The 21,425-nt window shown below is 38.8% G+C and overlaps 3 protein-coding genes across 5 annotated transcripts in view; 2 read left to right on the top strand and 1 right to left on the bottom strand.

The window, feature by feature from the left end:
* Nucleotides 1-75: 75 nt before the first annotated feature.
* Nucleotides 76-3,389, bottom strand: mrpl47 (mitochondrial ribosomal protein L47). Its single transcript, XM_071487921.1, has 7 exons — nucleotides 3,230-3,389; nucleotides 1,946-2,094; nucleotides 1,608-1,668; nucleotides 1,429-1,525; nucleotides 1,115-1,245; nucleotides 575-670; nucleotides 76-443 (listed from the first exon to the last, which is right to left on the bottom strand). The coding sequence occupies exons 1-7, from the start codon at nucleotides 3,376-3,378 to the stop codon at nucleotides 332-334; spliced, it is 795 nt and encodes a 264-aa protein (XP_071344022.1). The 5' UTR covers nucleotides 3,379-3,389; the 3' UTR covers nucleotides 76-331.
* Nucleotides 3,390-5,662: 2,273 nt separating this feature from the next.
* Nucleotides 5,663-10,198, top strand: ndufb5 (NADH:ubiquinone oxidoreductase subunit B5). The gene is made up of 6 exons (XM_071487922.1): nucleotides 5,663-5,863; nucleotides 6,681-6,763; nucleotides 7,422-7,488; nucleotides 7,593-7,654; nucleotides 8,541-8,647; nucleotides 9,981-10,198. Exons 1-6 carry the CDS (start codon nucleotides 5,746-5,748, stop codon nucleotides 10,099-10,101), a joined length of 558 nt encoding a protein of 185 aa, XP_071344023.1. The 5' UTR covers nucleotides 5,663-5,745; the 3' UTR covers nucleotides 10,102-10,198.
* Nucleotides 10,199-11,838: 1,640 nt separating this feature from the next.
* The window catches only part of usp13 (ubiquitin specific peptidase 13), a 33,724-nt gene continuing 24,137 nt past the window's right edge, over nucleotides 11,839-21,425 (top strand). For 2 of the 3 annotated variants that reach the window (XM_071487916.1, XM_071487915.1), the window contains exons 1-5: nucleotides 11,839-12,209; nucleotides 14,312-14,437; nucleotides 17,261-17,321; nucleotides 20,102-20,223; nucleotides 21,018-21,160. In XM_071487916.1, the coding sequence (XP_071344017.1) occupies nucleotides 12,099-12,209; nucleotides 14,312-14,437; nucleotides 17,261-17,321; nucleotides 20,102-20,223; nucleotides 21,018-21,160 (563 nt within the window). In that variant the 5' untranslated portion in view covers nucleotides 11,839-12,098. The remainder of the gene's footprint in view (nucleotides 12,210-14,311; nucleotides 14,438-17,260; nucleotides 17,322-20,101; nucleotides 20,224-21,017; nucleotides 21,161-21,425) is intronic. The other variant, XM_071487914.1, reaches the window with a different exon arrangement.

Raw genomic sequence — 21,425 nt, 5'->3', positions numbered from 1 at the left:
ATCCAGGGTTACATGATCTCCAAACCATTGACCTTATTGACTCAAAATATTCTGAGGAGAAAAAAAAACATTCAATATTAGAAGTATGTTTAATAACAAGTATGAATACAGTGACCAATACATTTCAGGATAATGTAGCATAATTTATCTTGTAGGTTCAAATAACAACTGGACAAATAAACCTTTATTCTGCACAGACAGGTTTGAGAAAAACCCTCAGTTCAGACTGATTAACTTGTCAACTAAAACGTGGAGAGGCCCTTGTGTCTGGACAGATGTGAGGATCATAGCTGTCAAAAATTCAATATCTACACAATGGGAACCTGAAACTTCATGATGAGGAGACCTTTATTTGAGGAAACTTCTCCTTTAGTTTAGCCTGTGAGCGCTTTTTTAAGTTTGCTTTCCTGGCCTTATCCCGAAGGTACTTCTCTATACGCAGCCTGCAAGATAGAGAAGTAAATAAAAAACAAATACATTTTTGTTAGAGAACAGAATAGGGAACAAAACTCAGGGTTCCTCCACACACTGCACCTTTTATTTAAAACTGAATGTGCACCATACTGTATCTCACCTTATGTGTGGTTGGACAAACTTGGGTGTGTAGAACCTCTTTCGCTTGTATCTTCTATTCATGTACCAAGGAATTGCATATTCTTTGAATCGATACCTGAGGGAAAGAAAAAAAAAAAGTCTTATATGAGTGATTCCACTACACACAATTCATTTTCCAAAACCTGGCCTTTAAAAAGATACTACATTCAGATTACACACCACTGCCTGAAGGTCTAAAAATCAGCTTTGCCTACGCTTAAAAAATTCTGCCAAAATCCAAAGGAGGTTTGAATGATAGTGGTTTTTTGTGAATATGAATCTGACCTCAATTCATAAATTTGCAAACAGTACTTTTCTAATATAATTCTCCAATTCTCTTCAAATCTGTCTAAAGCCTGGGATAAAGTGTGTTTGTGCTTATCTGAATTCATGCAATGAATTACACACGTCAACATCCACTCAGACTGTGATTAAATGATTGAATTAAAGGGTTAATTATGGGTTCAATGTTTCTCTCCATGCATGTTTGGCATGATATATAGAGAGGCTTGGCCCTTACCAGTAGACGTATCCAAATATGTTCTGCCTCCAGGCTCCTGGCCTGCCTTTTTCCTGTCCTGTCTGCAGCAGGCGCAGTGCCGTCTCTCTCTCATTCACCACTGTCTCCAGCCTCATCATGGACCGTCCAATCTGGGAAAAGGAGGATGGACAGATTTACCTTAGCCAGGGCTTGTACTTTACCACCAACTGAAAACACAATACTGCAAGTGCAAATCTTGCATCCCATCTAGCTCTATCAAAGGCTGGCTGCATCAAATGTAACACATTTTTTCTACAGTAATGATGGAAATATAAGTTGAGGGTCATACCAACCTTCCTTATTCTTTCTGGACTCGGCATCTGAACCCTTTGCCTTTTTGCTTCCTGCTCAAGTGTCAGAAGCATGTTCTTTTCTTTCAACAGCACATACCTGAGAAATAAGGAGAGCGTTACTCACAGGAGATAGATCTTCATACAGTCTGAAGCGGTAGTGTGATCTTAACAGTCCTTACCAGAGTTTGTGTAACTCCTCGTTGCTCTTTGTTCTCAGTTGTTTGGCTGTCCACGGTGCACCTACAAAATTACAACAAAGGGGAACAGTATGAAAAGCCGCTATCATGAATACACTGTAACTTCAGCTGTGCCACAGTAACATAATGAATATAAATTGACTCAGCAGTCTTGAGTTTATTCATTCTTACACATAACCCTAACATTCCCAAGACTTCTCCAAAAATCACCATGATTGTTTCTCTGTAGGTCTATTTTGAATTTGATCTACAAAACTACAAACATCTGCACAGCCACATGACATAAGCTCCCTGAAGGCTTTAATACTTCAGTGCTTTACCTGACTTCACAGTGCTCTCTCCCCAGTTCTCAGGGAGGTCAAAGAACTCTTCCAGCCCTCTCCTGCTGACGGTTGTGTGCAGGGCACGACACTGACCCACGGAGCTGATGGGACTGCACCAAGACAGGGCCACGAGTGGAGAATTTCCCCTGGTGGGCACAAAATAAACTCATGCAGTCAAGACCTCAAGGGGTAATCCACACAGAATGTTATTTAACATGTGTTATCCTTAATATTGTACAGCTGAGTTTAAAATTGTGAATTGGAAGTATCTTCTTTAGTGTCCATCAGAGAGGCTGAGAGAAATCCTGAAGCAGGAGCAAATGTTTCTGCTCTTTCTTCCTTCAGGACATCCTCATTTCCTTTGACCCCCAGAGACTGATTTCACTGCTTGTTGTTGGGCTTGTTGTTCAGTAGCAAAAAATAAAAATACAGACAACAATTATGCTATTATCTATGTAAATCCAATGCTATGACACTATTATAGTTGTCATTTCAAAATAATAAGGTACTGACAGCTGGCAATATGGAATTTCTTCACACAGTTTTTAAAAAACTCTGGAGAAAGTTTACTAAATTATTGAGTAATGAACTTCAGATTGAAGGATGACTTCTATAAGAAAATTTCTTGAGAGGTACTGGGAGAGGCTTGATATGCATCCCAGTACTACAGGAAATAGATCAAGAAGACTCAGAGACTCCTCTAATATCAATTTCAACACAGCTGATCCAGTTGATAACAAAGCTAAAAACATCCAAAGTCTATTAGCAATTATTATTATTATGTCAATTCCACATGTATGTTTAAATACATGTGGAATTGACATTGACAATAATAATAATAATAATAATAATAATAATACACTTACAATATATTGTTGGGCTTTCAGATTAATCCTCAAGCTGTTCCTAACTTTCTGCTCTCAGATTCAGTAATTTTACAGCTACTCTGTCAACACATCATGAGGCGCATTTGTTTTATCCCAAGCCAAACTGTGACAGGAAACAGTAAGTAAGCCTGAGTCTGTGACACGATGTCAGTGGACAAACCCCACACGTCAGGACATGGCCTGTCAATCCAAACTCCGATTCTCCAGTTTAAATTAGAGGGGCTTCCGTCTTATTCGTGCATAGTGACTTAAATGTTCACAATTACCGGTACATATACGTGGGCAGCACAGGGGTCTTATTAATTTGATTATGAACAACGTCAGCGCGTTGTCTTTACCGTCGCTGCATTAACACACGACAATATCCTGTTAAATCACCGCGACAGCCTCTTACCTGTAAACATGATTCTGCCCTTTGGTCACATTAACAACACCGTGTTGCCCATTTATCGCGGAAGATATCCTACAGACACTTTGAAACTGCCTGCAAAGAGTCAAAACGCGTCCTGCCGTTGAGGACGCCGCCATCTTTGCCTCCCACATTACCCAACATGCATTTCTCCCTCACTCATATTTTTTCCCCCCAAACCAATAATAAAGTTATTTAACGTTATATAACGTTATCGGCAGCACCTCAATAACACAATTAACCTAGAATTTAAAAAAGCAACCACTCTGACGACACTGAAGTTAGCTTCCGATTTGTAAATTAAAGAAAGTTATTTCGAGCGTTTTTGGATCCACTTATTGTGAAAGACTGTGAAATTTACCGCTGTTTGAAACTCGCTTTCAGATTTATGAAATGTATATTATGTTTGTAATTATGTTTTTTTCCCCCACAAATGGAATAAAGATTTCACAAATTTTAAACTGTGCTTTTGAACGTCTTTACTGAAGCTTCTCTGGGTTAATCTAGTGCAGGTTCAATATTTTCTTTCAGATTTGATATAATTTTTATAGGTTTTTTATCTAGACTTGACCTGGTGTAGATAGGGCAAAATAGCTGTGATATTAACACTTTTTGTGTTTTGATAAATATAACAAAGATTTCACAAATCAGAAGCTGTTTTTGATCTAGTCCAGATCTGATATGTGCAGGTAAAGTGGTTTTCCCTGATGGAAGGGGAGTGGAGCTGTAAATTTGCACGTTTTGTGTTGTCTCTCATAAAGTAAAGGTTTCTCAAATCTGAATCTGTGTTTATACAGAGCTTCAGTTTCTCTTACTACAGATTCATTTGACAGGTAAAGTGGTTTTTGATCGAGACCGTTTACTGAAGCGAACTTCAGCGTCGCCCTCCTCTGCCCTCATCAAAGATGGCGGCTCCAGCTTCACCTCGTCGTTGACGGCTCACAGTCATGGATGTATTATAAGACCTGGGATCATGGATGTATTATAAGACCTGGATACGGCGCCGCCGCTCAGCCTTGCAGCCATTTTTTTCCAGTGGCCACTCGTGGTATTGCAGCGAAAAATCCCCCCGCGGCCCAAAAAGCATTTTCCCCATAGACCGCAATAGTAAAAGAGAGGCCTGTAAAACTTTTAACAGGACACCTCCAGCTGTGCACACAGCCAAATATCAATCTTTCTATTCTACATTTTTGAGCCATGGGGTTTTAGTCTTTGTAAAAGTTTTTCAAAGCTCAGAAAAAGCCCAGAAAAGTCTTTTTTCTCTGAGTGACGTCACCACTGTGTACGTGCACTCTATCCGCGGTCACGCTGTGTCTCGGGAACGAGCATGGTTGCTAGGTTACTGCTAGCGTCGTCATGACGAGAACAAGTTAGTGTGAAAAGTGAATAAACAAACAAAGGCGAGTTTAATCTACACAAACCAAGGTTCATTGATTTTGTGATTTTTTTTTTGTCGCGTTTATTCGTCACTTCTTTCACTTTTTTTCAGGAATGTAACTGTTTTTAATCGATATATTCGCCGCATAACCGGATTCACTAAGACGCCGCCATGATTTTTCATAACTTCCTCCGTAACAGTTTCTTCAGGTATTTTAATTTAAGTCATTGAGCTTCTGCTTGATAGTTTCTGTGATGTGTGAGCAGCAGTGTCTCCTCCTGACTGCAGGTCACCAGCCTGTCATCAGTCACAACAACCGCCTCATTATTTTATAGATTAATGACCTTCACTGTGTCAGCGGGTTAAACTATAACTGAGTCCGGCCTGGATGCAGCGTCCTCCGGGTCAGCAGCGGTGGCCTGAGCCGCTGCAGCCCGCTGCCCCTCTCTGTCCCTGAGGGGAAGAACCGTCCTGGACGTCCTCATCACCGTCTCTCTAACTCCCCACGTCCTCAGCGTGTGCTCAGTATGAAGTTTTCTAAATGTTCAGTGGCATTCATTATTTAAATTAAATCTTTATAAAAAATAATTTTGATATATTTTTCATTTTCAAATCAAATATCTGTGAAACAGAACAGTGAAAAATAGAAGAGCAATGTCGGGGCATAAAGCATAACTACAGCCCTGCACAGTTTTGGTTGTTTTTTTTTTGTTGTTTTTTTTTAAAGAAGACATGTCATATAAATATGCTTCTCAATGAGAGAAAGTAAATGTAATAACTTTATCTGATGAGTTATAGTTATCTGTCACATTCAGCATCCATATCTTAAAAATGCCTAAAAGGTAAAAAACGTAATATTTTTAGTCTATTACACATCATCAAGTCCGCTCGTTTTTCGCTCGTTCTCATTGCCCAAAGGCATGATGGGAGTGACACTACTGCGCAGTCTCTATGGGCCGCATAACGCGGAAGTAACCCGGAAGCCAGAAACTTTTTCGGCGTATGCGCCAGGCGAGCAACTCGTATTGAAGTGAATGGACGCCATTTTTAGATCCGGCATCCAGGTCTTACTATACATCCGTGCTCACAGTCCGTGTGCCTGCGCCGTTTGCCCACAGTAACGATGGTGGGCATGAGCGTACTCAGGTCTGTCGCTGCGTTTGCAGCCAGATTGAGTCCTTTGAAATCTGGAAATAATGCGGCAAATTTACTCACTCGAACAATCCCACGGACAGATAAAGGTGAGGGACACTATGGTTGTTTCAAAAGTGATACGTTTGACCCTAAACGCGTCCGTCTCTTCTTTTGACCTTGCGCCGGGGCTTGTTAGCTTTTTAGCTTGCTAACATGAGCTAACTGGTAACATTTGCTCTGCTGTCAACAAAAAGTCATAAACAATAGCTTTATAGTCACAGATAGCTGCTTACTCTTCTCTGTCCGCTAAAAGTATTTTTAAACTCCCTTTCTTTTCATTGGTATTAAACTGACACGTTAGTTCTTTGTCAGCGTTTGAATGATAAATTATCCTTTTAGTAATCCCATGTCAAAGTTTTCATACAAAACACTGTAGTTTGCAGAATTTCTGTCCCAATGAATTAATTCAACATCTAGCAACTTCTGTAACTGATACTGAAAACTGAAATAGGTGAGGAAATATGTATGTGTTTGTTGTAGGACGTAAATTAAACATTCTTTAAAAACGACTTAATAGGATGCACTCACCACATTATTTTGAAAACCTTGGAAATATATTATAACATGCTGATATCAAGATAAAGATGCAGGTATGATTTTAATAATAAATTTACCCACCCCTGATTTAATAACAAAAAGATAGGGATAATTAACAGTAATGTGGATATGATTGTGCATGTTCCTCACATACCATGGCCATATAAGTAATACTGACAGTAACCTCAGAAATAAGGTAACATTCAATCTACATGTCATTAAATCATCAATTCGAGTCCCATTCTAGTCTCATGTTATATCAGAATGTCAGTGTTGCACCAAAATTTGATTGGTTAATACCTGGACATCACCTGTTTTGTTTTGCAGCGGTTGTCCGCTGGGGTCATGGAAAAAAAATGTTTATCATCAAACCCACTGACTACTATGACAGGAGGTTTCTGCGCTTATTGGTGAGTACTGGAACACCATCTCATTTATTAATCATGATCATTGCAAATTAAGGGGCTGTTTGGGAGCTGTAGTGTCACAGACATGTCTATAGCTAAAACACTGAAGTGGAGCCCTGCTGAACGTGCTCTGACAAGGATACTAAAAGCCCATAATGAAAAGTTACTCAAATTCAGCCTCTTCAAATTGTTTGAAGTTGCATTCTTCAAGGTATCTGCATTACTGTTTGGAACTGTTGAAACGTACCTTTTGAATGTACTTGTTAAATAACATGGTCATTATCACTCTTATTTTACAACACATTTTTTATTTATTTAATTTCACACATGAAGATGCACTAATCCATAAGGACTTGGACTGAATTTAGCAATAGAATAAGCTTACACACTTCGACTACATACATTACATGAAGCCAGTAGTGAGCAATGCAAGCACGAACCCAAAGACAGCAAAATTTTTGGTGTAACAATTACTCTGGAGCTTATAGTCTCTATTATATAGAAGCACAAGGTAATGAAGTAAAATTCAGAAAAAAACAACATAAAGCAACATTTATTCCTTATGTTTTGGTTTGGTGAGACCTCCAGTCTTAGTTATCACTCATGCAGAACAATAGAAGGATTTTCAACATTGAATTTTGTCTTCTCCTTTTTGTCTCAGCAATATTATGTCCTGTTGACTGGCCTTCCTGTGGCTGTCATTGTCACATGTGTGAATCTTTTCATCGGTAAGTAAACGTATTTCTTAAAGTTGTATTTGTGTGTTTTAGTACTTTATTTGGATCAGTTGATAATATTTGGTCTTCAGCTTGAGTGTGACTGTGTTGTGAAGGTGAGGCAGAGCTGGCTGAAATTCCTGAGGGCTACGAACCTGAGGACTGGGAGTACTACAAGGTGTGTGTCTTTTTCTTTAATTAATCCTTTTAGAAGGTTTTCTGAGCCACTGCTCTATACCCTGTTTCAAAGAAGAATAGGCTCACCTCATAATCATCCTTACCATCACAATGCCTTTGCAATGCCAGCCTTTAAAACGGCAATGAATATTTTATGTGACTGTTGTCTGCGATTTTCAGACCCCATATATTTAAAGTGTTATATTGTGCCTACACAGGCTGCTGTTATTTATTTTTTTGGAACTTTTTATTTATATATTTTTTACATTATTTTACAGAACAATACATTGCCTGATATAGGACCTCATACCCTAATAAAATAGAATAAATAAAAATATATTTTCAGTTGTAGACTCAGTTGTTCATTCCATTATATAGACCTGCTTAGGTCTCTGTGCCCCCTGAGATTTGATTGGAAAACAGACTACTGTTACTGCATTTCAGGGAGGAGCCTATGCACTGTTACCCTTCCAAGCATGTGGTGATACTTAAGAAATAAAAATATTTGATCACTTAATTAACATGAAAATCAATGAAATGTGTTGGTTTCTGTGGTATTATTGTTCATCAGCAGATGAATGTAGTCATGCAAAAGGATCTCTTAAAATTAAGGAGCATGGTTGTGAGTATATCATGATCCCACAGATAACTGCAGTTTTAAGATTTAAGTAATGATTAATCATTTATGATAAAAAAAAAAAAAACACCCTTAAAACTATTAAAGGGCTGAGGCAGCCCTGTAATCACAATAACTTCGCACTGCAATATGTGTACTTCATATTAGATTCATACTGAAATTGTTGATAATCCTACACTTTGTTTGCATCAAATACCTTTGCAGTTATTACAAATACTTGTCTTGTGTGTCGTTTTCCCTGCCATTGCAGCACCCCATCACCAGATGGATTTCACGCAACTTCTGTGATTCCCAAGCGAAGGAATATGAAAAGGTGTTGGCAGTGGTCCATGTAGAGAAAGAGAAGATGGACTTGAGGTGAGTGTTATTACTGGTGTGTTATGTCGTCATCCTGTCATGTGTGAAGCCAAGAAGGAATTTGTGCTGCAGTGACAAAAAGACATTTCTATCTGCCCTGAAACTTCAGCAGTGACACAAATGCATATCAAATTTATTTTAAATAACAGGAAAATACACATTTCCTCTGCAAAAAATGTTAGGAAAAAAATAACACATCAACAACCAACCATGTAAAAGACTTACCAGTTACCATTGGATAATTGCACTGTCCAGACATCTGTCCAATAATGCTGGAGCAGTTCTGTAGACACCATTGTCCATTAACTTAATAATTTTTTTTAAACTAAGAGACTAACAAATAACTAGTTTTCCATTAGAAAGACTTGTATGAGCATGAACATCAACAGTTATGTCTCACAAAGGATAAAACAAAACCTGAATTAAAAGAAAAAGACAATCAATGCCAGCTTACAAGACCCAAGTAGTTGTGATCAGCTAATATCTGTGCCATTGTTCCTTTGATGAATGTCATTGTAATGAGTGTCCATTTGCACTGAAGCATCCAGGAAAGTGACAAGTTTTGGTCCTGACACAACAGACTTCATGCTAACAGGCGTTAGCAGATCTCTTACAGTTGTTAGAATGTCTGTAATAGCCATTTGTGCAGTCATAAGGACGTGATTGTATGCTATTAGTTATTTATCATTAACTGCTTGTGTTATGATGCATTTCTGTTGAAAGACTTGTTTGTTACCCACCAAACATATTTATTATGCACACGACTGAATATTCCTTATCATTAATGCCAGACAGATGCAAACTGTGGTTAGAAAATGCAGTACAAGTGTAAATAGAAGTGCATATCCTGACCTTGATAAGGACTGCAGAGGTCATCTGTCATTTATCACAAAAAAAGAGTAATGGGTCAGCTACTTCACTGCAGTGGCAACAGGGGCTGCATTGAGTGTGGCAGTGGCTACAGATTGAAAAATGATTCAGCGCTCTGTAACTCCCAACATGATAAAATCACACAATAATCATGATTCATTCAACCATGTTCATCGTGTAAGTGTTGCACTATCTTTGTTTGTCTTCGGTCCAAAGGTGGGACTATAGCTGTCTGAAATAGACGGCGCAATCAAGCTTTTAGATTTGAAGTCTAGCAGTAAAGTCTAATCACACAAGGATGTTAATTAGATTCGGTGTGAAAACAAAAAGGAAGCTTTGATTTTTCTCCTGGCTTTGTGAAAAGTGACTAAAGGGTCTTGTAGCACTATTCTGGGATTCACAACTCAGTTACTGAGTCACTACGGAATGGCTTCATGAATTTACTGTTTTTTGTTGTCAACAGGTTGTTGCAGCTGGAGGTGCGTCGCCATATGAGGAGCAGGGGTGATGGCCCCTGGTTCCACGTTGACACCCTCGACAAGCAGCTTATTGACATGAGCCCCAAATCAACACCTGACAACTAATCCAGATGTGTCTGCTGTCAGTACATCATGCCGATTAATCTCACTGTTTGTACATTTTTCCCATCTTGCGTAAATAAAGTATCTGTATTTACTCTGATATTTGGTCTCACAATGTCTTCGCTAGGTCGCTGTTGAAAAAATGTGTTCATTTTGTGTCAGGACAGTTATTTAAGATCTTGTAGATTACATTACATTGGTGAGTGGCACAGCGTCTCAGCATACAGCATGTTGCCTTACACCAAGAAGGTCTTGGGCCCCTTATGTGTGGAGTCTGCATGTTTTACCTGGTTGCTCTTGTTTCATCCTGTTACCCAACGCCATGTAAAGTATACAGCATAATGAGTACAGCCCCTATTATACCTAACAAATTAAATGATTTCTCTTTACAAATAAGACATATTTGGGGTTTCTATATGATGTAATGTTCCTGCAACTCTCCTTTTTCGGCTACCAATGATACACGTCAATACTAAACAAAAACACAATTTTCTTATCAACAATTTTTTTTTTTTTTTGTGCTGGTAAAGGGTAATTGATCACCAGAGGAATCCGTTGAACCTATTCCAGTCAAACATGTGACAGTTAGTTGACAATTAAAGTGGATTGTCTTGAGACTTGAGAAAAAATGATTTGCACAGAAAATTAAGTATTTGGGAATCCAATAAAAAAATAAACCATGTTTATACCTAAATATAAAGGTATAGTGTTCGTTCTCTTCACCAAAGGAAAGGAATGATGCATCAAGCAACCTTAAGCTAGCTACCTGACATTAGCCAAATGACTGGCCCAACAAGGAATGAAGACATGAAGAAAGATACCCAGAAAAAGAACCCAGAACAGTGGACATCTGTCAACCAAGTTATTTACATGATCAAAACATTATTAACATAAAAATGTAAATATTTACCATTATATACAATTAACATACAAGATAAATTAGATTAAATGAAGTCATTGGCAATTCAATTCAGGCAGGAAACCAAACTGGCATCGCATTATTTGAAAATCTAGTGGACATCCCACATTGGTTTGGCTGTTGGATAAGTCATAAATAACAACTTTAACAGAATGTAAAGGTTGTAGGAACATTCCCTGAAGGTGACACCTCAATAAATCCTTTAGGGAAGGTTCTCTGAAGGTTACTTGTTTGCTGGATACTCCCATCCACAAAGAAGTTGGCAGACTGTCAACAAAGACATTTTTTTTGTGGATACACATTTTCCATATCTGTTGCTTTTTTTTTTTTCAATATTTTGTTTGCAATTAGGGAGCGCGTCCACCTGGTGGCAGAAGTGTGCACACAAGATGATTGAAGGGCCTTTTGGCAGATGGGGGAGATGGGGGTGTTATTAAATGTGGCTACTTGCTGTATCTTTTTTTTTTTTTTTTTTTTTTTTTTTTTTTATGATGTGACTCTCACCAGTTAATATAAACGCAATATCCTACCCACATCTAATATTTGGGTAACATAGCATAACGTTACAATGACCCCCATTTCCTTTTGTAATCGGTTTATCCATATAAGAAAAGCTGCTTAAGATGAACGCAGAATGATGCAACCTTTTGATGCACAGATATTATAAATCATAAACACGCTTCCCCTGGAGGAAAACATGCTGTAGTAAGTGTGGGTGGCTTTATGAATCACCCTCAGAGGTGGGAGGGGCCCTTCTGGTAAAACATCCCTGTGTTCAGAGCGGCGTCACCGCAGCAGCAATGTAATATCTGCGCAGGTCAAAGCTTTTTGCAAGAAAAAACAACAACAACAACAACAACAACAACAAAAGAACGATGTTAGCCTTCCTGGCCTTAGCTTCACCGCCTGCGTAGCAGCTAGCCTCCACCCCTCTGTCATTTTATTTATATGTTTTTCAGCGTCACATCCCCCCGGCCGGAGGAATGTAGAGACGGGGCGCTTTAAAAATAGCATCCTCTGCTGTGACAGCGCTGCTCCGCCGGCTCCGCAGCACTGTGGTGCGAGAAGCAGGAATGTGAAGATGGCTACAGACCTAGGAGAGCTGCTGGTCCCGTACATGCCCACCATCAGAGTCCCCAGGACGGGAGACAGGGTCTTCAAGAGCGAGTGCGCCTTTTCCTTCGACTCTCCCGTAAGTGTGTCTGTCCCCCGCCACACCTCCTCCCACGCAAAAAACGCACTAACACACGCAAAAACACACACCACACCGAGACGCGGATTGTTTGGTGGTGGTGGGGGTTCAACCTTGGCTGAACAACACGAGTGAATCTGCTGTAATGTGTGTGTGTGTGTGTGTGTGTGTCTCCATTGCCGCCTTCCCTGTGAACTTGAAAGGAAATAAATAATTAAATGTTGTTTACATCTCGGGAGAGAGGGGTGGAGGGGTTTCCCTTTGTGCAGGGCCGGCCACATTACCGCCGATAGCGAGCCAATTAAACAGAGAGGCTCAAACACCTGCCCGAGGTTTGCCTTTATTTAAAAGGCTTTAGCAGCTCTCTCTCTCTCTCTCTCTCTCTCTCTCTCTGTGTGTGTGTGTGTGTGTGTGTCGTGAGTTTTCATGGTCGAAACTATCTCTTGATGTGTGCGAGTGGTGCTTGACTGACAGTGGGTTGTATTACTTCAACATTTACATCAGAATATGTATCTTACAGTAGCTTTTTTTCATCTTAATTGTGTCGTTTAGCCTTTGTAGCCCATGACAATCAGCGTGTGGTGTGATGTGGTCGGAAATCACTGCTGTGTTCAGTAGAGAGTTTATAGTGACCTGTCAAAAATTCGTGCTCTCTGTGTAATGTATCACAATGGTCATACGTTGACTCAAAATTATGCTCAGTATTTTATAGCATGCTTTTATTTTATTGTGCCACTCAGGCCTTGGATTATAGATGTCATCATGACCCAGTTTTTGACCCTGTTTTCCACTTTATTTAGTCATTCTTTCTTATTATGAGATTGAGACAAATGAGACAAAGTCTAAAATCATTTAGTATTTTGATTCATATTGAATCTTAAAAACTTTTAAATGTCAGAATCTACAGATTTTGTGCAGAGGCCGACCTTTCCCGTACTTATAAAGACTTGTGACAGTTTGTTTTTCTTTTATTTATTTATTTATTTATTTTGCTCTAAATGCTATCATACAATGAAATCCAACTTTCTCAACTGAAACCGTTTTTAAAGGTGACTCAGCTGTCTGGAGTTCATCATGTTGGCCAGAGGACTGGTTTATTTTTATCCTTGCTCTCTTGAAGCTCATATGTCACTCTGGGCCACTTAAAGGTTTATCATGGGGGTTTATAAGGCCTACACTGATTGCAGATGTCGGTTATTTTTGAAGGGGTATTCTTGTTATGTTTTGCCCCTGAGAGTCCACATGTGGTGTTTCTGCCAGAAAAATGAAAAGCGAACCACTGGTCACATGCTCATGTTTTTTTTAATGTGATTTTGAAAATGATCAAACCTTAGTATCCTGAGACATGAGTGGGCCTCAGTCCACACTCACTCACACTCACCAGCAGTTTTATGAGGAATTTGTTTTTTTGTTTGTTTGTTTGTTTTTTTTTTTTAAACTGGAGCAAAACCTGCAGGTGCTTAGTGCCCCAAAAAACAAAAGAAAGAACTAAATTTTTTGAAGCATACTTTGGCTTGAACAATATGCAGAGGGAACTGTGATTCACAGTAAAAATCAGAATCTTCAGTAGCAGGCAATGCTTTCAGTAAAAGTGAGATTGTTTTCTGTGCAGCAGCGCTGAAATACATTTTTGGCTCTTTGACAAGGTGCAAGAAAGACTGTTTGTTTGAGCAACACAGCATTTTTGAAAATGTGCCCGTTGAATCACTGGCACAGCTCTCTCACTATGAAATGTTACATTTTTACTCAGATGCCACAAGCTTATTGTGATGACAAATGCAGTCACTATTTTCACTGTGTAGCTGCTCTCAATATGGCTAAAATGTAACCTTTCCTCCATGTAGTAGATAAAAATTAATTGTAAAAATAATTGTGGAAACATATACTGTAAGCAGTATAATTCTGCTTTTCAGCTGCTGTTGAGTTTGCATAAATAGGCAGAATAAAAGATAGAAGATGCTAAATTCTAAAACATTGAAAATGGTAACTTTTATGTATAATGTGCAATTTTCAAGGTTTTCAACATGTTACATTCGCTGCTGTGTTATTTTTTTATTCACCTCGTGCTGCTGTTCATTGTTCCTGTTTGTTTTGGTCCGCAGGAGTCTGAGGGAGGCCTGTATGTGTGTATGAACACATTCCTGGGCTTTGGACGAGAACATGTGGAGAGACATTATCGCAAAACAGGACAGAGTGTTTACATGCACCTCAAGCGACATGTCAAAGAGGTAAGTTTTCCACTGTGGGCTGTATTTGTATTGGGTACTGATTTTTAACAAGACTTAGCGCTTGCAGTGGAATTGGAGGCAGTAGTAATAAGAGTGAGAATAATAATCTTTGTTTACATAGTGATTGTCAAATCACATTCATACAGCCATTTGCCATCATAATCTACAAAAGACAATGAGAGAGACAATATGATAGATGAATAGAACAGAACAGTCAATGCAACTACAAAAAAGTGGTTACAGCTGATGATATGTATAAACTCCTCAAATTTTACCGGTCAGTTTCAGTGACTATACTGATTTTTTTTTTTTTTTGCTGTTTTTTGCTGTTATTTGCAGCCCGAGGTAGATCTCACTTGCTTCCATATGATATTAGAAAAAATTAACTTAATAACTTAATATAGTTATGCTCAAAATATGATCACACTTTGAGAGTATGCTAACATATAATGTGGAGAAAGTCAAAAAAGTGGTAACACTTTTTTAAACCCCCTGTTTTATAAGCACTATATAACCATGTAATTTATTGTTTATGACATAGTTGTAAGCAGATATAAATATTTATTAGCTTATTAACACCACGGCTTCCGTGGAGGCTGTTGAAAGATACTATTAGTAAAACAGCTGTAATAATATGTCTTCATAGCAAAAGTTATAAATCAAATATGTCCTAATATCTGCCTGAAACTACATTACAGTGTTTTAACAATTTGTTAAATATTTGTATACTGCTTAAATAGTGAAATAGGGTGTTGTGATGTTTTCAGTAACAGTAACTCCACCACTTTGCTCCTGAAATCAATGTCATTTCACAATTAAAGAAGCAATTATCTTATATGCTTAAGTGCTTTAGATAACCAGGTACACTGAGTGAATTACTGACATCATGACGATTATTGATTATTTTGAACATTAGTGATTGCAGCACATTGTATGGCCTGCAAATTGATGTACCATGAATGATTCGTCATCTCTGATATTCTACGTAAAAAAAAAAAAGAGTAAAATATTTACTTTGTTTGAGCCTCTTCACCAGACCTGACCTTCATTCAGACTGAGGCCTGTCTGAGTGTTTGTGGCTAATACTTGATATGTTTTCTGCTCTGTACTGCAACTCTAACCTTTCACACTGATCTGGTTGTAGCTGTAGTGAGTAGGTATTGCTCTTTTTTATGGATATGCCATTTCCTAAAAGTTTTCTGGACAGACCCTGGTAATTTGGTACTAATGTTGTGGTAAATATATACAGTTTTCGGTTGTTACAGTTCCAGTTCATTAAGTAAGAGTTTTCATTGGAAAAGAGAGTCAGTGCATGTCAGCTAAATGCAAAAATGTGAAATTTCTTCTCAGGCAAAAATAAAATTCAACATATTTACAGAATAAAGTTTCCAGTAATAAATAAATAGTTAATGAATATTTTCTTTTGTTCAAATTGGGTGTTTCTTTTGAGATAATTCCAATAGTCCCTATAATTAGCATCAAATTACATTGTGCTTTCCAAGAAACCCTGGAAATTATCAAGCAAATTCTTCAATATAACACATCCCTGAAAGTGTTATATTAAAGGTACTTCTGATGTTCAAATAATTATGCCAAATAAATATGCCGAATCCTTACAGATATGTTTTAATTATACTGAATGCAATGAACAACATGAGATTTTAAGTAACAGAATCAGCTTATATTAGTACATGTGGTGGACAAAAAAACAGATACATCTTCTTCTATATAATAAATTTTGTTATATAATGGCATCCACAACAACACAACCCTGCAACAAATATCTTTGTGATGTTACATTTTGTTGAGGCTGAGCCAGAGAGCTTTTGAAGTTTGTGTTGCATTTCATTACATTATATTGTATGGTGAATTTTTTTTTCTCCATCCATGAATGTAAAATAATGAACTCAACAGGGCATTCTTGCTTTTATATGAACACACATGTATCCGAACAAGCCTCTCTCCTTTTAAAAATTGATGGTGAACAACAAAGGCCTTAGCTGCTGCTGCTGCTGCTGTGTTTTCTCACTGGCTCTAATTGCCCCCGGATAAGCTCTGCTTTGTAAAGAGCTGCTATTTCCATGCCTGAATCTGGCCAGAAACAGCTGCTCACATTCTGCAGGCTCCCGTGTCTGCTGTTTTTTCCCATGAGTCCACTTGGTCTCCAGTGTGTCAGCATTCACTGTCTCTCTGTCTGCCCGCCCACTGTTTCCTCCTCCCCACTGAGTTAACAGGAAGCAGTCACCTGAACCTGATCGGACTGGACAGGCGCTAGTCGGTGGTACTGGGTTGTTTCGCTGTCTGTCAGTTATCTGGACACATGACTTACGTGAAATCACTGGCAAAGTGTTGAAAATATTCATCTATGAGTCTGTTAATGATTGATTATTTAGTGTTGTGTTTCTACCACCCCAGAAAGTATAGTATAAGTAAAGTAGAGAAAAGAGAAATATAGCAATAGCAGAGAAAGACTACAAGCAAAGACAGGCCCAAACACATGATATTAAATGTACTGTAAATGGTATCTGTCCAAGCCTACAAATCAAACTGTGCGACTCAAGCACTTCCAATTTATCATTCTTTAATTTTGACCCTGGCTCGGTAGGGGGTTTTCCCCTTGCCTTGTAACCTGATCAGGCAACTGGAACATTCAGCATCTATTTCTAACAAAATGACAACCATCTGGATTTTCTGTCGAAGCGAAGCATAAAAGGTTTTCTCAGCATTTTACAAATAGACTCGTCAAAGGTGTTAAGGGATTTTTTTAATGCAATGAAGATTCTTTCATCTGATTTGATCCCTCGTCCTTCCTGTTTCTTACAGAAAGCCACAGGAGCTGCAGGAGGCGCCATCCCCAGACGAAGAAACGGAAAAGTGTTTCTAGGTAAGTGAGGGGGCAGTTAGAACCCTTTTTTTATCAATGTAGAAGCAGCATTTAATGTTGTGGCTGGTTTTAAATGATTATATACAGTTAGGTAGTTTAGTTAGCTAGTCCAGTGGGTCCCAGCCGAGGGGTCAGGCCTCTCCAGAGAGAAAACTGAGGATTTTATCAGATGATTAATTGTACACAAAAGAAGAAAAATGTCCTGCTATAGAAATGTGCTTTCATTTTTTTTTTTTTTTTTTTTACTTCTTTCTCTTATTTTTTTCCTTTTTGGGGAAAACATTAGAATGTTTGGGCCTCAACCAGTTATTTCAATGAAACTGTTTGAGAAGTTTAAATGGGCAGTGTCACTTTGATGAAACTGCAAACAATTCTTAGATGGGTGAAACATGACGAGGGGCCCAACTAAACACTTATTTGGTAAAGGATCATGAGCCTGAAAGACTGGGAACCACTTGTTTAATCTTTAACAGTGCAGTGTATAATAACTTATGATATGTTTTTAATGTAAAATCTTGATTTGAAAAGTAACTGTAGCTGTGAGATACCTGTATAGTATATAGAAAGTACAATATTTCATGTAGCTGACACTGGATGAGGGGTGAGATACAAATACATATAGAGACAAACAACACTCACATTCACACCTACAGGCAATTTAGAGTTCCCAATTAACCTCCATGTCTTTGGGCTGTGGGGGAAAGCCAGAGGACCTGGAGGAAACCCACACAGGCACGAGGAGAACATGCAAACTCTGCTCAGGGGGGGACAGTGCTAACCTCTGCACCACTGTGTCCCGCCCATAACATAAACATGCACCTTAAAAAAGAACTGTCTCTCTACAACTGGTCAGAGGTAGGATTAAACCCCTTGTTTCCAAACCAAACCTAATAACCACTGGTATTCTCGTCATAGCCAAATACAAAATTGAGCTCGTTGGTGACAGAAAAAAGATGCAGCTCGTTTTCTTGCACCGAGTTAGTGTTTAGATATTAAACTAAATACGTTTTGTGTGGTCAGAAACACCTCTTCCTGCCAGGACAACCACCTCCGTTGCAAGCTAGTGTTATTGTTTGTTACACTGTGGTGACCTGCCAGCTGCCCTCCAGCCAGCCTTTACCCAAAAGCGTCAGATATTTTTCATGTTGAGACCTCTCCTCCTCCCCCTTCCCCCTGTGCTCTAAATATAGGCCATTTATTTGTATATGTGGTTGGTAACTGCTCTAAATCAAAGCCTGGCCTACTCCCCTCCTCCTCTTCCTCCTCCTTGGTTTACAGTGGGGCCGCCTCCTGTCAGTCGCCGGCCTCTCAGCTGCCACCACCTGTCAACCTCCCGTCTAGGCTGACACACTTCTACTGCGGCTATGACGCTGCTCGGAGAGGACCAGGTGTCTCTCTCCCTCCTTCTCACTCCCCGTCCCTCACTGCTGTAGGAATTCCTTCCACTCAACGTCTTTGTAATTGACGTTCCTGTTTTCTTATCAACTTTACTATGCAATGCCTTTGATTTGACTGCTGTACATTAGGTCAACCCTCTGTAGCCAATGTCTGACTCTGTCTCAGAGAGAGAAATTTGTGAGACTCTTTCTTAAGAAGGCTTTCTCTGGACTTGATGACGATTCTTGCTGTTGTCCATTTTGGATCTTTGATGTGACAGCGGGAATGAATGTATCTGCTGTCAGCCCCATACCAGTCCAGTGATCTAATCAAGCCGCCTGCTGCTAACGTCAGACCATGATTACCATGAAACCATTGGGCACAGTAACAATGTCAGGGATAACCTATGATCCTGTTTGTAATGAGTCATTACACGACTTTAGGCTGCGATGGAGAACAGACAGCTCTGTATAGAAAGCGATTTAAGAGGGGAGGCTCTCCGTAGCTCTCCCTTAAGTTAAGCTTGATATTATTTTTGTAAGAACTGAAATGTTCAGGTGATCATCGATTAGCTGAACCACAGAAAAGTCATCATCATTTTGTTAGGTTCCACCTTCTTTCTTGTGTGGACTTATTCCTTGTCTTTGTTTCATTAGACAGTATTATTTGGGTTTAAAATCAGGAAATCAGAAGAAAGAATGAAAAAAATTATATGCCTTGTTTTGTACAACAAACAGTGCAAAAATCAAAGATTTCTTCAAAGCAGATAATTAATGGCTTATTAGATTAATTGGCTAATAGTGTGAGGTCTGTAGTAATGTAAATGTTTTTGGTTTTGGACTGTCAATCAAACATTTTCATTTTTGGTTTTAGGAAATTGTAATGGACGTTTTTCACTGTCTTCTAACATTTTATTGACCAAATTGAAAATATCCAGCAGTTCATTCAAGAAGGAAAATGATTTTTATTTGCTGCCCTAATTAAATAATTTAGTTTTTATATGTGATCAATAATGAAATGAAGATCCCATAGCTGCTCCAACAAACATCAAAACATTCAAGTCATGCTGAATTCCTAAATATAGCGCAACATGAATTGTCTCTGAGCAAAAGAGACATCAGCGTTGTGTGAAGTCATCTTGTCACTGTTATCACGAAGATGCCATTGATGGTTTTCTTGTTCTGTGTGTACTCTCTTGAACCGTAGACTATTATGGTATCGACTAAAGGAGCAAATCAAGAACATAAAAAAAGAACAGACCTCATACTCAAGAGCAAAAAAGAACAGAACATGAAATAAAAATAACCAAGAACAAACACCATCACAGCTTAATAATAAGGTAACGTCAGTCGGCAATGACTGTCTAACTGCAGCTGACTGAGTGTTTGCTTCCTCCCTTTAAGATTTAGAGCTAAACCGTGATTTTAACGGAGAGGACTATGAATACGAAGATGAGGCCAAGCTCGTCATTTTTCCAGACCACTTCGAGATCCCCTTACCAAATATTGAGGAGTTGCCTGCTCTGGTTAGTGAGTTGGTGCTGCACAGGCTCTGTGTGTTTCCATGCATGTCGAGGTGGAGGGTGCACTGAGTGGTTCCCCTAACACTGAACAGACGGGTTCATTGCTCTCCACTTAGCCTGAATTGATTCATGTCCTTAGGTTAATTTGAGAATTTCTTAATGTTTTTCATTCATGAATAAAATATCATTCGGAAATGCTGTGTGCTAGCTGTGACCTCACCAAAAGGTTTTTCATCTGGATGGGTTTTGGTGGGAGATTTTGGTAAAATGCTACTTCATTAACTTTTTCTCTCTGTAAAAAAAGAAAAGAAAAAAAAAACATCTGGGGGAACCACTAGGTGCACATGTGCCTTTTTAAGTTTGTCTTTTATTGCTTGCACAGAGAACAGAGGACACATTTCACTCCTATCTTGAGTTTATTTAATTATTTGCTTTGTTTTTAGAGCTTGGCTTTGACATGGCTGTAGGTTTTACAACCTGTGGATGTAGAAATTGTGGTGCTGCATATTTCTTTGTTTATTATTGTAGAACACCTTATTTTTCAGTGCTTTGCATGGTTTATTTTGGTCTGCCACCCTCTCCTCCTATGCTGCGTCAGTCACTTTTTTGGCATAAATCTTGCATGTCCACTTTTGTTCTATTTATACACAGTTAATATACATTTTAAATGCTTGTACAGTTGTTTTTAATTTGTAATCCCTGAATTTGTTTTTGAGGTGATATAGTTTCGACATTGACCTCACCTATACCCACTTTCTGCAGCTGATAATGTTTTTGCTGTCTCATCTGATGTCTAGGTGACCATTGCCTGTGATGCAGTGCTCAATGCACCATCAGCTTACAAGAAGCAGGAGCCTGAATCCTGGGAGGAGGAGATCCAGGTATCCAGACATGCCAGGAGCCTCAGACAGCTGGATAATGGGGTCAGAATCCCACCCAGGTAGGACAGCTATGCAGGAGTCTAAATGATTTGGAAGCATTATGTTATTAGAAATGGTGTAACTAATGGTTAATACTTGGTCCCACTGCAGTAATATTCTGTTGGCAGTGTTACATTATTGTCATAAATGACATAAATGGGCAATATGGGTATCTTATAGACAACTGTACCCACATGATGGTAACAACAACACAAGCATATTTTTGACTCATTGGATAACTACTGACGCTGTGACTCTGTTTCATATGGGTAAATCTGGTGCAGT

Source organism: Trachinotus anak, unplaced genomic scaffold (genome assembly GCF_046630095.1).
Source record: "Trachinotus anak isolate AG129_WGS33_773 ecotype Australia unplaced genomic scaffold, CSIRO_AGI_Tana_v1 ptg000010l, whole genome shotgun sequence".
Classification (NCBI taxonomy): Eukaryota; Metazoa; Chordata; class Actinopteri; order Carangiformes; family Carangidae; genus Trachinotus; species Trachinotus anak.
Note: the sequence above shows the minus strand (reverse complement) of the source record. Positions and strands in the feature narration are given on the sequence as shown.